This window comes from Dermacentor andersoni, chromosome 1 (genome assembly GCF_023375885.2).
Source record: "Dermacentor andersoni chromosome 1, qqDerAnde1_hic_scaffold, whole genome shotgun sequence".
In the NCBI taxonomy this organism is placed as follows: domain Eukaryota; kingdom Metazoa; phylum Arthropoda; class Arachnida; order Ixodida; family Ixodidae; genus Dermacentor; species Dermacentor andersoni.
Genome location: NC_092814.1, coordinates 126,692,556 through 126,709,856, shown reverse-complemented (window position 1 = coordinate 126,709,856; position 17,301 = coordinate 126,692,556). Strand labels below are relative to the sequence as shown.

At 42.7% G+C, this 17,301-nt stretch overlaps 1 protein-coding gene across 3 annotated transcripts in view; it reads left to right on the top strand.

Annotated features, from left to right (window-relative positions):
* The window catches only part of csul (protein arginine N-methyltransferase 5), a 102,115-nt gene that overhangs the window by 76,411 nt on the left and 8,403 nt on the right, over window positions 1-17,301 (top strand). For all 3 annotated transcript variants that reach the window (XM_050193856.3, XM_050193855.3, XM_072287029.1), the window contains exons 11-14: window positions 1,542-1,664; window positions 11,576-11,751; window positions 13,256-13,365; window positions 14,204-14,297. In XM_050193856.3, coding sequence (XP_050049813.1) covers window positions 1,542-1,664; window positions 11,576-11,751; window positions 13,256-13,365; window positions 14,204-14,297 — 503 coding nt within the window. The remainder of the gene's footprint in view (window positions 1-1,541; window positions 1,665-11,575; window positions 11,752-13,255; window positions 13,366-14,203; window positions 14,298-17,301) is intronic.

Sequence of the window (17,301 nt, the reverse complement as noted above, 5' to 3'; positions counted from 1 at the left end):
AGAAGGAGTTTGTCAAAAATAATTTTTTGTTACTTTCTGGGACATTCTGTGCTTTCTATTTTGTTGAATCCGTGAATGATACTCGGGGACCAGATTGCTTGGTATAGCTGAGCTTATTAGTTCTTCGAGCCCCATGTTGCATGTCAATTTTCCACGTGGCAGCTTGGTGCATTCACCATGTAAGAGGATATGGTGTAAAAATCTACGAAAGCAGTGTGCCTTCAATCATGTATATGGATTACTATATAGGGTAATCAGTGTGGTTGCTTAGCCAGATGGCTTTTTAAAAGCCTAATATGAGGACTGGTTCTGTTGGTGGTTGTAGTGCAGGTAAACCTCAACGTATGAACTTGAGTGCAACGAAATGCTTCATGTAATGAATAGTTAAACTTTTCGTAACTTATGTTCATACAAAGCCATTTATTTTTATCCACGCTGTAACAAAGTGTGTTCACCCATGATTTTGATTGTTGTTAGTACTAGGTGAAGTCCTTTGACATTGTGTTGCATGTAAGGTTCCACAGTGTAAAAGCTGCTGGGATTTTCACATAAAATGTGAACGAAATGCCTTCGTTGATAGTGCTCTCATTTGTTTGAGTTGCCGTAGGAGTGACGAAAGCTCAATGCCTACAGTACTGTGTACAGTACACACAAAGAGTGGACTCTATGTATGATGCATGCAATCAGGGCAGCATACAGCACCAGGTGCTGTGTACTGAAATCGACATGCACGTGTTATGTGAATGCATGTGCACAGTATAAGGCACGCCAGGACTCACCATGGGGCTACAGGGTACAAATTTTGTGATAGAGTCAAACCTTAATCAGTGAGCTTCTCTCTGACAAGCAACTGCACAAACAGTTAGCATGAAACTGATACACTTCTACACAATGTGCTGACGTTGGGCTGCATGTAAAGTTACATGATCAAAAATATACTGAGGTTTTCCTGCGAAGTGTGAGTAGAATGTTGCAGTTGACAAACCCGTGTATTTTTCAGGCAGCACAGCGGTGACGAAAGCTTGCTGCACAAACGTATGCACGAAATGTGGAAAGCCTTGGTGCACACTAAGGTGTCTCAATGTGCATGCTCAGGGTGACTTGCAGCGGCAGCCACTGTACGAAAAGTAGTGCTGCTGGATAACATGACAGGACAAGCTGTGGGGTGTGGAGGAACGAATTTTGTGACGATGCCTGTGCTTAGGTTAACAAGCTTCTCGGTAACAGTCTATCAACTGTGTAACCGAAGAGGTGATCGGCATGCTTTTGTGCTTTGCGTCGATACCATGCAGACATAGCACACTGCATGCTATACGGCTGCAGCTCTATGTGCTTGGGAAAGAAAGTTTGCACAGATAATTTTTGTAAATTTTTTCCCAGGGTATTTAGGCTTAAATTTAGTGGTGCAACCATTACACAATATTATATAGGGTATTTTGATGTAACTGAGTAAAGTGTTATTTTTGTTTTACTTTGTTATATCAAGATTTAATTCGTGCTGTGTGAAGAAAGTTTTTTTACTTCTGGAATGCTGCCTACAGCATCCTCATGGTTCTGGGTGCTGGAAGAGGTCCTCTTGTGAGAGCAGCGCTGAATGCAGCTGAGTCGGCAAGCCAGAAAGTTCGTCTCTATGCAATTGAAAAGAACCCAAATGCAGTGATCACGTGAGTGTCACAAACTTTTGTACTTTGTGCTTTGCACTTGTTACATAATGTAGTTTTCACCAGTATGTGTAGCCAGTATATGTGATGTAGTAGCAGAATTCAAGGACAAGGACACAGGCAGCATTGCTAGTGGTTACCTATGGTGTTGCTGTGTGTAAATCAAACTGGAATGTGCTGGAACATTAATTGTGAAACTTTTCTTGGCAGGGAAAAGTATAATATTATTGCACAGTTATATATGGACATTCCAGGCGAATTTTCAGTGTAGTTGTCGTCGCCGTCATGTTCTGTATAAAGTCCTAGTGCGATAAGTTTCTGTCCTGTGTGCCGTATGCTGTGGGTGCTACGGAAAGCTTGCATGGGTGAGCCAAGAAGGATGGTGGCTTCATGTGCACAGTCTTCCCATGCACATATTGTTGGAGGTTACATAATCTCAAGTTTTTGGGGACACATTGAAGCTAGAGGCTGCACAAAGCGATCACTGCCCACTGCCGGCGCTCTTCATCAAGCCAGTATTGTGACAGTGAGTGTTTACATTCATCGATTGAGATCTGTTAATGTTTTCCTGTGTGCACGTGACATCATGCTTGTTAGTTTAATTAGTAAGCAAATGTTAAGCTCAGTATATATATATATATATATATATATATATATATATATATATATATATATGTGGCCATTAAAACTCCAAATCTTATTTTGTGTAGTTATCAAGGACTTTGCTTTTGCTATCAGTGCTTCGCCTTTTGGGCGAAAATGGGACTTTTTATTGAGCTTGCATTCCTGTGAAAACATTTATGGCTGACGATCAGAGCATAAAGCCACAGAATGCAATAGGACAATGCAGTTTGATATTGTGCAAAGAAAAAAAGCGCACAGACAAAGAAAGGACGAGCGCTCATGTCACTTTTCCTTGTGTGTGTCTTTTACACCATACATGAGTAGATTTTAACTTACCCGGACCTACTGTGATTGCTTAGCGGCTTTGGTGTTGCACTGCCAAGCATGAGGTTGCGGGATCAAATCCCGGCCACGGCAGCCACATTTCAGTGGAGGCGAAATTCAAAAACACCCATTTGCTTAGATTTAGGTCAACTGCAAAAACACCAGGTGGTAAAAATTAATCCGGAGCCCCCCACTACGGTGTGCCTCATAATCAGATCGTTGTTTTGGCGAGTAAAATCCCATAATTCTTAACTTGACCAGCACTCTACGCTTGTCCATGTGGTTTCGTTGAACAATGTCACAAGATGTTGGCAATAGCAATAGCACAGCTGTTCACGGCTCTATCTTGGTACTGAGCTAAAATGATCACGATAAAGTACGTATGCCACACAAAGACATAAAGCTATTAAAAGTTATTATAAAGCTATTATAATGTTATCAGAGAATAACTAGCTTTCTAAGGGCTCTTCAATGCGCTAAAGAGACAGGGGAAAACAGAAATGACAACACACTGTGCTAGGGACAGACAGAAATGACAACACACGACACTCTTATGGCTTCTTATGACATGACTAATAAAAATCGGGCCCCTCGGTTAACCCCCTTTCTTCTTATTTAAAACACAACGCTGTTATTTCTATGTCTGTCCATGTCTTTTTAGTAGAATTATACGCATACTCGACTATTCAATTTCGAATCGAATAGTGAACGTTTGAATAATTCGATTTGACAATTGAATATCTACTGTTCTATTTATTGAATATTCAATTTTTTTTCGAATAATCGGTACCTACGGTGAATGACCTGGCCATGGTTGGTGCCTTGACGTGCGCAGCATTTCTTGGCATGCAATATCTATCAGTACAAAGTTTGGCCAGATCAACCGGACCGATCAAAACTGTTAGCGGTATGTGAACAGAGGGAACAGCAAGGCAGCACATGTGGAAAGCAGGGAAGCATGTGTGAAGATCGAGCTGATTATCCACCGGAAGGCACGCTGATTGTATCGGATACACAAGTTCAGTTTTCACGCACGCAGGTTCCCATAGTTCACAGCTTTTACCTAGATGCGAGCGCACAAACGAAATTGGAATGTGTGCTCGGAGTAGTCGCCAGCTGGTCGACCATGTGTACATGTGATCTCACGACTTATCACTCACTGATAACCACCCGTAGGAACATACTAGTATTAGTGACAAGCGTTCCACGGTGGTTTGTGGCCTGTTACCACATTTTTCGGCGGCGAGATGCCACCGACGGCCCAGAGCTGGTCTCCCAGCACCGAACTTGTGTTAGATGATTTTACTTGCAGATTGTGGTGCCAATGAAAACACTATAATTTAGTTGTAGGACATTTGAAAAAAAAAAAAAATTTTGCATTTGCTGTTGATATTATGCAACTACCAATAGTCACCTATATTTAAGGGCAAGTCATCTTAATATTGTAATATACAGTTAAACCTCAATATAATGAACTTCCGTTATAATAAACTTCTGAATATAAAAAGTATTTAACTGTTTATAACTTGTCCATAGAACACCATGTAATATTTTTGAACCTCAATATAACGAAGTGTGTTTATACACAATCTCAGTGTACTGAAATTTTACTGCTGCCGTGAAGGTATACTCTGACAATAACTAAATTTCTGCATACCTAGATCGTCAAATGGTTAAATTGAGGGGTGTGCAAATATCGAAATTTTCAAATACGAATCGAATACCAATACTCGGCTTCGAATATCGAATACTTGCGCACATGCATTGCACATATTGCACATGTATTTATTAGCAAGTTGGGTTAATTTGTCATTTTGGAATGTTGCAATTACATTGACAGTGGTAAAAAACTAGACCAGTAAGCCGTTATACTAAAGCATTGTGTATTTGGCTTATGTTAATTTGAAAAATTTAGTAATTCCCACTAGCTGTCCTCGCCAGCCTGTGCCTTATTATAATGCCGCATCTAATGCCCATAAAATCGGAGGCATTTGAACCTGCGTCAGTCGTCACTCATCACACTTGCTGTTAAGCAATTAGCTCAGAATTGGGGGTGGCACTGCGAAAACGGACAAAAAGAGAGAGAAATCGCACCCTCGTCCGCAAACCCATGCTTCTTGCTACTGAGAGACTGGCTTTCCCTGAAGTGTAATGTTTAGCGGCTAAGAGTTCTTTACAGGCACAATTTCGCTAGCAGCAGGAAATCATTGCAAAGTTCAGCACAAAATCGCTCCAATATTCTTAGATTAGATAAGAAACAAATGCTAAGAACCGTGTTTGCTCCCGGACAGCCAGCAGTATATTCAATTTGATTCGAATGTTAGTTTACAACTGAATATTTGAACATTTCTAAATTTCTATTTTTCGAATTGAATACGAATAATAAATATATAATATTCGATAATATTCAAACCTTTAGAACAGTTGTACACCTTTAGTTAAATTACAAGCGCCTGCTTGGGAATACACCTCTCAAATTGCACGCTGTGCACCCAAGTGGACGATTGCTGAAGTGGAGCAGCGTCATGTTCCCTATAAAATCCTTTCATGTCCCATGCGCTTTATGCTTTGGGTGTGAGTGAGAGAGTGCGAGGGTGAGCTGAGAAGGATGGTGGCTTAAAGAGTGCAGTCTTTCCTATGATCAAGGTGAAAGGAGGGGTGGGGAGCAAGCTTACAGTAATGCGATCAAGTGGGCGTGAAGGTAGGGGGGCGGAGGGGGAAGTGAAAGGCAGGTTGGCGTTCATGTCTGTCTTCTTTTGTAGCACGGCTGTGGCTACGCCACGGTGTAAGAATAAGTTAGGTGAGAGAGCGGCGCCGAGGCGATGCTTCGTGAGGAGAGGCCAATTAAGTTCAGTTTGGAGACCCCTCAAGAGGTGGCGCACAAAACTAGGGCCTGCTCCGTCTAAAGACCCTCCATCCACACTGGTCCTCCCCGCTGCGCCTGCTGCTTTTGTGATCGCGCACACATGTGTTCGCACTTCGATCTGTTTCATTGTTCAATGTACTGGTGTGCTGCGCGATGGGAAAGTGCTTTGTACTGTACTGCAACACGGGTTATAAGTCCTGTAAAGAGAAGTTATCGCTTCTTACGCTGCCACACGACCAACAAAGGCTTGACGCATGCAGACGGGCGTTCCCTCGCAAAGATTGGGTACTGCAATGCACAGACCATGTTTGTGAAAAGAATTTCGCTCCTCACTTTATACTGAAAACGTGGTCCGCAGCTATTGATGGCCGTGTTCTGATGTCGGGCAACAGGAGAGGGGGACTTGCCAAGGATGCTCTGCTAACTATTTTTGAAAGAGTGCCGAGTTACTTATCAAAGAAAATGAAGAGTCCTCACAAGCAGTCAAGGCGGCAGGCTTGCCTTGCAGCTTCCTTCACGTGTACATGCGGGACCAGCAGTGTACCGGACTTCAAATCCTGCCAGAAACAGCAACAGCTCAGAATGCAGACGGCGAAGTCAACGAGAGAAGCGATGTCTTCGGGGCAAGTGACCCCTGCACTTCACCATTCGAAGAAGTTTTCTACACAGCAACAACTCTGTGCCTTCTGACACCATCCTGGGCAGTGCATCGCATGGATGCGGAAGGGTTCCGTGACCTCGTGTTTCATGACGCCTCTCTGCTACACACAAGTGATGGTGCATGTGTGCTTTTTAAATGAAAGTCTGTGCATGTGAAAAGTGACATAGTTGTGCAGGTGTACATATTCGGCAAGCCGATTGAATGCAGTGCTTTAGGCATAAATAATTTTGCTTTGTCGACATCCCAAGTTGAGGATGTTGTAAAAACCATTGACAAATTATACACTTCAGCGGGGGACCTAATATGAAGGACTTTCCTTCTGTGGCCCCTGAATGTGCTTTTGTTGACTGCCAGAGTAAACGGAGGCATAAAAGATGCCCACTGCTCTTACCTGTGGGAGATATGTCGTACATGCAGTAGCCTATCTGATACTATCAGAATTCATGCCGACTGGCAAGCTGCTTGAGTGAAACAGTGATAACTGCGCTGAGGTGCATCAGGCTGTCTGTGTCACCTGCCAAAAAACAGAAGGTTGACGCCTTGCATCGTGCAAGGGCTGCCTTGCAAAAGTCACGGGCACGGCTACTGAAGCACAACTGACTGATAACTAAACAACTTGAAGACAGCAAATGTGAAATAATGAAATTGCAAGAGGAGGATGCCAAAAAAAAACTGCAAGCACTTAACATTCCACCGATGCAGCTCCTTGTGCAGGAATGTATATCCATAGCTAAGTGCACAACAAAGGATGATAGGTGCTATACAGATGACTGCCTACTCCCATGCCTCTTGCTGAACATCAAGTGCCCCACAACTTATGCATTCTTGCGAAGTAATAACACATTTCCCCTGCCATGCACAACCACCATAAGAAAGTAGATAAACATGGTTGGGCTTAAATGTGGTTTTGATGAGAATATTTTTAAAGCTCTCAGGATTAAACTAGCAAGGAAGACACACACCCTTTCAGTGCAGAGGGATGTGGATTTTAGATGAGATACAGGTCAGGAAAGAGATGGCTGTAAACTCGAAGACCATGATATATGCTGGTCTTGTTAGCTATGGAGACCAAGGTGGGCAAAGTAATGAGCTGGCAAACCATGGTCTAGTGTTCACCTTTGTACCTTTTGCTGACAGTTATTTACAACCCATAGCAGTGTTTGCTTCGAAAGGAGCAACAAAGGGGGCAGTCCTTGCATAGCTGTTGCTGCAGTGCATTGTGCACTTAGAGCAGGCAGGAATTTTTGTTGGTGGTGTAGTCTGCGGTGGTGCATCTACCAATAGGGCCGTGTGGAAGCAGCTCGGAGTAAGTGGCGCTCTAGGACATGTTGTTAATGGTTTTAAATATCCACTAGATGCCTCAAGAAAAGTGTATGTCGTGGCAGACACACCTAATTTATTCAAGTGCATTACGAATCATCTCTATGGCAAGAAGATCTATGACAAGACGCTCTGAATCGTCGCTTTCCTGCAGAAGGCTTCACACACTTGGATGTAAAGATTTCCATGTTCTCGAGTCTGCATCTAAGTGGCTAGACAGTTGGGAGCAGGAAGTTTTGAGGGGTGACATTCACAAAGATCTTCTTTTTTTAACACAATCTACAGCTGAAGGCTTGCGTGTTACCCTTAAGTCTGTTCAGGAACTGTCGGCATTCCTTCTGAAGGAGTGTGATTTCAAGTACGTGCTGTGAGCCAAAATGAATCAGGACCCCTTGGAGTGCTTTTTTGGTATTACAAGACACGTAGGTGACCAAAATGAGCATCCCACATTTTCAACGTTCCTGCAGCTTTACTGCATGCTTTCTCTTCATTCTTTGAGGCCACCATAGCTTGGCAACTGTGTCGCTCCAAGAGCAATCTGATTTTCTCACCCTCAGTGACTTTAGAGAGCTGTTTAAATCTGCAGCTGTTCAGCACACCGATAAAATGCATGACCTCAAGCAGGAGCTGGATGGCTTCATCAGTGAGAAAACCTGGGAGTGCGATGACATGTTTGAACATGATTATTCGAATGCCGCAGTTGTTGACTGCATTGTGTATTACATCACTGGATTTGTGTCATAAAAGTTTGGCACTCAAACATCCTGTACAGTTTGTAAGGAGGCTCTGATTGGACAGAAGGGTATTTCAAAGGTACCTGAAACCGACTTCGTAAACTGTAAAACGAGAGGAAGGGTCACGCATCCGAATGTGCACCTGTTTCTTCTTTTTAAAAAGGCTAAGGAGCACTTTGCAAAAAATGCTGGCGAAAGGGAAGGCGACAGGGATGTACATGCTCACACGACTGATACTGTGCTAGAAAACTTCAACTTCACATTTCCATGTGCTGCTCATAAAGAAGAAATGCTTGCTAAGCTCTTAATCTAATATGTGTGCCTGCACATGCATGAGTAGTGCCAACAGTTAAAGAACAAGCATGTAAAAGAAAAAAACCAAGACTTGCATAAATTGTCAAAACTTGTGTGGTTTCCCTTATCCAGGATGAGTGCAATGTGTAATATAGTGCTTATGTGTACTATATATGACTAACCTTTCTTTTGTGTGTGTGGTGTGATGTACACTGTCACTCTTACCAATGTAATTTTTTTGTTTTGCAAATAAATGCCATTTATGATATCAACGCCTGATTGCCATCCACACAAATGTATGCATTCTTCTCATAAACAAGACTATAAGTTGTATGCATCTTAGTTGGAATACAAAAATATACATGACAGACAGCATCGAATTTGTAGTTGCCAAAGACACGCACGTTAGACACAGCAGAATAAGCATGCTTATCAGCCATTAGCCATAACAGCTTATTAGCCATTTTCTGGGCAAAGATATTGCAAGTATTTCCTGTGAATTCTCTTCATTTTCTTTCGCACTTTTCGCCAACGCACGACGTTATCGCCATGATGGGCTGCTCGTGAGTGGTGCAAAATAAACTCGCAGCTATAACAGTAGCTACGCTTGACGGTGGCTAAATAAACAGTAGCTACGCTTGACTGCCTACGACGGGCCACCGGGGCAAGCCTCGCATGGGCAAGCCTTGGCCTCGCAACAGTGAGGCCAAGCTGTGAGGCCAAGCTGGCTTGTTTACTTGGCCCACACCATGACTGGGCCTCACCGGGCCTAAATTGGTAGCGCCATCTGTTGTGGCACTTGAGAAGCAGAGCTTTGCTGTGATGCGGAGAGCAGCGGCGTCCTCTCACCTAAACTATTTTTACACCGTGGGCTGCACATAGCTATTAGCATGGCTGAGCATATATGCAACCTGCGCGCCCTGTTTTAGAGGTAATCTGCTGTGTGTTCACAAAAAGTGGACATGCCGAGTTGGCGTCGCATCATGTGTACTATCTTCCGGCGCGTTTAGTACTGGAGGTTGCATAATCTCGGGGAAGCGAGATGCAGACAAAACATTCCCTCCCTGCTGCCGGCATTTTTCATGATAGCGTCATCCCACTGCGGGCAACACTCAGGCTCGGTTACGGAATGGATACGAAAGCGTAGCTGGATTTGCTTCGTATCGTCGATGTGAAGATATTGTCAACATAGCATGCGACCGTATCTTTCGTCATTGACTCTCCAATTCAACAAAATGAATTTTTTCTCATTCAAAGTTGCTTTTTCCGATTGCCTGATAATTTGGAAAATTTTGTGGCCCCTTTCGTGTTTAAAAAAAAAAAATATTGTCAACGATTACGATACTTCCTAATGCGAAATTTGAGCGCAGCTTTATACGTGTTCTTTTTGCAATATATTGAGACAAATAATTTGAGAGTGACATGTAGCAGAGTTGGCAATCATTGAAAATCTGATCTGCGGGTCAAGCGCAATGGCTTTTATACATGACTCTTCTAAGGTTCCACTGTAATCGCTGGTGTTACGTGGCTTCCAGAAACTACCACACAATTGCATCACGCATACAATCAGATTACAAAACAATTGCAAACCATGACAGTTGAAACAAGCGCGAGAGCTGACGTGAGCAGAGGATAGTACGAAAAAAGTGGACCGGCTGAGACCAGATATGAGTATGCATCAAGCGGTCGGGCAGGTCCACATGACACCAGTTTCCAGCACGCACGTCACTGAAGGGGGCCGCTCTTATTGGTCTCTGCCATTCGCGGCTCGCGTCTTCAATCTCGCGCTCCGCATTCGCTCTTTCATGTTTCACTGCTCGTTCGCTCAGCTACGCCGCTTACGCTGCCAACACTCGCCGCAGGAACAGGTGCCTAAGAGCTGTGTTCTAAAAGTCATCGGGGACTGTATTTATTTGCTTAAAGTCAAAGAAAATCTTACAGTAAGGTATCACTGCTTATTTCTGGCCATATTCCTAAAGCTGCAAAGAATGCAGGTGAGAGATATACCATTGCTGCTGGAGTATGTTTGACATGTTTTGCCATTTGCACTACTTGTTTGGCACCACTGCAGTGCTCGAGTACTATCTTCTAGTAAACTGGCTTAGTGAACAAGTGCATGCAGTATAAAAATACATGCAGTGTAAAATTTATCATGCACACACACAAAAAAAAAAAAGAAAAATAGGCTTCCTTGAAAAATGACTGGTCACTTGATACAGGTAGCTGTTCCTGTGAGCCATGTCCACCAGCATAAAAGTGTGTACTGAATGACTAAATTGATGTTTTTTTTTTTTGTTTGTTTGTTTGTTTAATAGGCTATTCTACTGTATGTGTGCTTCCTGAAACTCGTACAGTGAAGCATCAGTTATAAGCAGCTATAGCGCTCGCAAAGCTAGTGCTAATGTTACACTTTAAAGAATTCAGTGGCAGTTTAGCGGTAAATGTGAGAGAAATGCATAAGCATTGCATCGCACCTGTTTGAGGTCCCATATCCATGATTTAAATCGTATTCATCACATTGCAAAGTGTTGTTAAGGAGCTCACTTGACAGGCGTCCTGTCTCTTCGAGGAGTGAAGTGCAGCTGACGGTGGTCTGCTACAGACCACCGTCAGTTGCAGTATATACAAGGCGTCCCAACTAACTTTAGCCAGAGTTTAAAATTATGAGAATGCCACGTGGCTGGGCAGAACCAAGGTAATGCTGTTTGCCATCGCTTGGAGATACTCAGATTATTTTTTTTCGTTCTACCTGCTTATATAATTAGCCATAATTAATTAATCAACTTCTCATATATTTTAATTAGATGAAAAGTGTCAATGAGAAAATTGTAGAGCAACATGAAAAACTCCTGATACAGCTTTCTGTTGCTCATTACATGCTACATAAAAGTGTTTTTCCGAGCGTGAAAGAAGCCTGCGAATACACGCAGAATTGTCGCATGACTGGCCTCTCTAGGCACTTAACGTGTATTCACGGGCTTCATTAAAAACTCTTAAAACTTGTAATTATGTTTCAGCTGAAGTTTTCAACATAATTCAATTAGTGAAAAACTAACGAAGTGAAAAAGACTCCTGCTTTGTGTGCGTGCAGGTTACTTACACAGAAGGCCGAGTTATGGAAGGACCTAGTGACTGTAGTGTCATGCGACATGCGTGATTTTGAGGCTCCTGAGAAAGCAGACATTCTTGTCTCTGAGCTGCTGGGTTCCTTTGGTGACAACGAGCTCTCTCCAGAGTGTTTGGATGGTGCGCAGCGTTTCTTGAAAGGTGATTTGTTTTTTTCCTCCCTCTCTCCACTTGTCTTCTGCAGTCTGCAGTGAAGCCCCGCCCCCGCCCTCATAACCGCCAGCCACTGTTGCTTCGCGAGGCTGCAAATAGTTCATACTTAAACTTTCCCTGTTAGCTAAATAAGGCGGTAACCACAAAAATAAAATTATAAGCACGTAATTTTGTACATTTCACTCGTCTATTAAAGCCTAATTCTTTATTGAACTGAAACAAAATGCTTGCTTCGCTGCAACTATTTATTGCCAAGTTTCACTGCAGTTGGCACTGAAGTTTCATGAGTAAAACGGTGTCAGCAGTGAAATGAACTGTACCGCAGACTTTTGAAGAGTGAAATGCTCAGACTCCATACACTTTGTCCATGTATGTTGCACGCCCCATCGCTTCCGCCGATGAAAAGATTCTTCAGAACAGCAGGCACTCCGGAGGTATCAAGTATGACGCCGTGTTGAAATTGTCGCATGACAATGATTTTGTCTGCTTCTGTGATTGGCTGGTGGAGTAACAACCTCGCACGGTCCGTGCGCCTTGGTTGCCAACTGCTGTTTTTTTAAGCTGTATCCTACTATAGGTTCTGTACTATGTCATTCAGTATGAGCTGCGGCTGGAGCGATGCTCTTGAGAAAAAAAATGGCAATGGTTTCACCATTCAGGCAACGTGCACACCCCCATGCTTTTCATTTTTTTTTTTTTCTCTCTGAGCAATAATACATTGGCTTGCCGAACAGCTATGACTCCATCATAGAGGAAAAAAGAGAAAAGAAAATAACGAGAATACTTGCAAAGCTAGGGCAGCGGTGAGCCACGATGAAGCATGCTGCGCTAAGGGTTGAGGACGTCCAGACTGCTCGGCATGCCAGTTCATAACGTACAGATGCATTCAGTGACAAGATTTTTACTCTTAACACCAAGTCGTGCACTGTGAGATACCTCTTGGAAAGTGATTAAAGTACAATATGGTGAACATAGTGACACCAGAATTTTAAATCTGGTAATTTTTCAGCCGTCTATGTAAGCAGCAAACTTGGCATGCACCCTCTTCCAAAGCGCGCTTCCTCACTCCAGCGTTTTCACAGCGAGTTTCTGCGGTTATCGAGTGAGATGCGTTCATGTTTGCTTGTGCATGCGTGACACCGTGCTTGTTAATTTAGTTAGTAAGCGAATGTTTAAAAAATTTATATGGCCGATAAAACTATTATCCTTACTTCGTATAGCTGTCTATTAATTTTCTATCGCAATCGATGCTTTACCTTTTGGGCGAAACTGCGACTTTTTCAGTATGCAGTGTTGCATATGACTGAAACAATTTGCAGTGTGGTTGTCGCAGTATAGTAATTTTAGCACATTCCGATTCACCTCCTGCTTTCTGCAGTTATGAGCTAGCAATGGATCAAGACATGTACGTCTCATAGAAACTTGCTGGGAATAATTTTGCCGATTGCTTGAATTGATTTTTTTCACTTCAGCTTTTTTGTTTCTTTATCAGATGATGGCATCAGCATTCCTTGCCAGTACTCCTCATACCTGTCACCACTGCAGTCTTACAAGCTCTACACAGAAGTGGCAGCACTAAGGGAGAAGGACAAGCATCCTCTGGTGAACAAAACCACGTCTTATGATTCCTGTTGTTTAACCCTTTGAGTGCCGAGTTTTTTTGGAGGTGACACACACCTCAGTGTCAGGTTTTTGTCACGAATATTATAAAACCAACATGATGGTTTATTTGTGGTTATTCAGAAGGGGAAAAAAATGACGCGGGTAGTGGCAAATGTACTCTTAAAATGGTCCTTACATTCCTATCTTCGTTTTCTATCTCCTACCTAGTTTCGTCCTGATGCGCACGCTTCTGCAATAGCACCGCAGTGTCTGGGTGAAAAGAAAAGAAATCTTCTATAAACACACGACAGATTGCAGAAACATGTAAAAGTGGTGACTTTGCGCTACGGCACAAATATTTTAAGAATTGCCACGGTAGCGGTCAACAAAGTCCAGGATCCACCTTCCCACCTGCGGATTCGCGCTCTGTGCGATGCAACCATGTGCACGAAGGGGTGCATTCCGCAGTGTACTAAAAACCCAAAACCCAGATTAGGCAAATCCACAGAGATGAGAAAATATGCTTCTAGAATTATAGAACAGATAGTGGAACTACCTCGGAGTTGGCCAACTACATGTTAAGCACACATTTGACTGGAAAGAGTGTAGAATGTATTGGTATGTCAGTGGAGCTGAAAGGGTTAAGGAGCCTTGAACTCTTTTTAGTGTACAAGTGTAGTACTAAGATGAACTTTTTGCATGCATCGGTATTTCATGGTATTAATTTCCTTTTGGGGTGATAATTTGTACCTGCATGGTAGACATGTGGTTTCCTTTGAGGAGTTGCAGAACTTTATTAAAGAAATGCTGCTTTCTTTTCAATGGATTTTATTTACAGACTCCCTACGAAGTGCCTTATGTGGTGCGTCTGCATAATGTTACTGAGCTTTCGGAACATCAACACTTGTTTACTTTTGTCCATCCAAACAAAGGTTTGTGTTCACACTTTTTTTTGGGTGGAATTGTGTGCAACCTGCTTTCAGTGCTGATACACTGCAGTACTTGTATATGTGCTTTTCTTTTTATTTCTAAATAATTTTATAACACTTGGGCTGTCAATGTTTCGATGTGGTCGGTGATACAGTGCCTTGTGTTTGAAGTCTTCTGAAGTGAATTGAACAGATGAAATCACTATGTCATGCTAAGCCAAATTGACATTAATTTCTGCAATGAAAAGTGGTTACGAGATTCCTTTGCAGGAATATATCGTATTTACTCAAAAATGAATTGAACATGAATATAGGTTGACCTCTCTAAATTGAGCTCACTGAGAAATAAAAAATAATGATTTGAAGATAGGTCAACCTGTATTTATTTAGAAAAAAAATACTTCAAACATAATGCACCTTTATTTGTCGTAAGCTCTAGTCAAATCCCACAAGCTGCATCCTCGACGGAACTGCTAGAGAGATTGTCCTCGTTCGATGCTTCGCAGGCAACCAACCAGTTTTTGGTGTGTCTATTCACCACAAATAATGCACACCCAATGTACACCAGTGCAGCTGGTGCCAGCACTGCCTGAAGAAGGGCAGGGACAATGGTGGAACTCCGTTAGCTTGGTACTTTGGCTAGTTTTGCTCATGAATATAGGTTGAGATTCTTATAATGAATATAGTATGTTTATTACAAATATTGGATATAATGAACATATTTTTGTGTAGAGTGCGACTTCATTATAACAAGGTTCAACCGTATGTATCAGCAAATAAATGTAGTTAAGAATGACATGTACAAATTATGCTTTTTTTCTGGCGAAAGGCAAAAATGCCTGTATGCCGTGTATTAGGTGCACATTAGAGAAGCTCAGCGGGTTTAAATTTATCTGGAGTACTCCACTATGGTGTGCCTCATAATGATATTGTGCTCTTCCTGTCTCGCCTCACATTGTCCTGTCTTTCATGTGTTACCGTACTCAAAAAACACCTCTTGGAAGTTATGGTCGATGACACTAGCCATCATGGCTGTTGTTTGGGGTTTGCTATGTCGCATCTGTGTAGCATGTAGCGGGATGTTGTTGTATTTTGTCAGGAGAGTCTTGGTGCGCGCTTGGCGACAGCCGGCATAGTGTTCCCGGTGTGTGTTTCTGGGGATGGGGGCTATCTTGATGTTCTCCCAGATGCGAAAGTTTCGATTTCTGGTGTGTGTTTCAGCCATGACTGCGCATGACTGTAAGCGCGGCCGAGCACATACACAGCCGCGCACCCTGCTTTATAGGTAATCTGCCGCGTGTGCAAAGAGCGGGTGTGCCGAGGCGGCGTGGCACCATGTAAGCTGTCTTCCTGCACGTTCAGTGTTGTAGGTTGCGTAATCTCGAGTTTTGGTGACCCGTTGGAGTGAGAGGCAGACAAACATTCACTCCCTGCTGCTGGCGAGTCCCAGTGCGGGCGACGCTATCAGCCGTAGGGGCGGAGTGCACGGGAAAGCGTGGCTGGCTTCGTTTAATTTGTACCTCTGAGAAGATATCATCGATGTACGTGGTATGAAATCGTATTGTTCTTCGCCGCCTCCCAAATTTATCAAAATGAACTGTTTTCTCACTCAAGTTTGCTTTTCTTCAATTGCCCAATAATTCGGGAAATTCTGCGGCCCCTTTCCGTGTAAGACAAATTGATTGGCGACTGTACTTATTTGCATAAAAGGTCGAATTTCAATATAACAATATTTTGATATAACCAAGCAAATTGACCATTTTACTGACTTCGTTATATCAAGGTTGAACTGTATATCTTTTTCAAGGTTTAAAGCAAGCTGGTATGTTGACTTTCTTTGTTTGATGTTCTCAAACACAGATGTAGGCTGCTAAACGATGTCTGAATTCTATATTGCACTGATGTGCGAGCTAGTGTGAAAGGTTTCTTTTCACAAGGGTGAGGAAGTGAACTTAAAATTGCATAACCGAGGTAGGTGGATAGTGGTTCAGTCTTTAGTATATTCAATTCACGCATGGTGCACATGCTGTCATTGGAACACTTCTGGCGGTACCGGGGCAGCACATCGCGCACCCCTTTCAATCGAGCACTGTGTTGTCATCTGCTCTCTTTAACTGCCCAGTGGCCTTGCACGTATGACTGATTTTTCAATGCAGCACCAAGTTCAAGCCTGTATTTTTATATCGCCATTAACGAGACTTGCTCAGCCCAACAGTGCAGATAATCAAAACCGATGCTCTCTGAGAAACATGTCACCATTTAGTGCAACAACAAATTTAGAAACACCAAATGCAATTCTGGCAAAGTATAGAACAGTGTCAAAAAATTAACAAAGCTTTCGCACATTCTCTTGTACAAGCGTCATATGCAAAACTCTTATCACTCCTGCTGTCCAACCTCATCAGCAGCTGAAAAGGCTCCCTGCTGTAAGGGTGCGCTTTTCCAGCAGAAGTGACTGATCTATTCCAGTGAACACTTAGCAGCGAGTGAATTGAAAACACCGTTTTGCTTTGTTTTTTTATAAAGGTGAAATTTTAGCACCAGTGTTTTCTTTTCCTTCCAAGTGTGTCGTCGTTACGTTCAAGGGTATTGAAACCATAATTATAGTAGTGTATGATATGCAAGTTACTACAATTGACTGCTGCTAGATCTTCTTGCATTGTGGCTGTGAAATAAATCGATCAAATGTCGCGAGGACTAAAAACAAACATGTGGTGCTTCAACTCTATTATGGAGGAGTTGGACTGTTAATTTAAGGTAGTATCATGTTCTTTTGAAGTTATGACAATAATGTAACCACGGCTACATCTTAAACATTTAGCCCTTTCTCCGAGTTATCCGAGTTAAGTCAGTCATAACATTTCACCACAGACACACAGAAAAAAAAAAGCACAAGCATGAAGAATGAAGCAAGTCCCAGCATGCTGCCTCTGAGATCGGAGGGCTTAATCTAGGAGGTCGTGTTGGGGAGCTGCACATTCTGTAATGCATCACTTCCGGCAAGTGG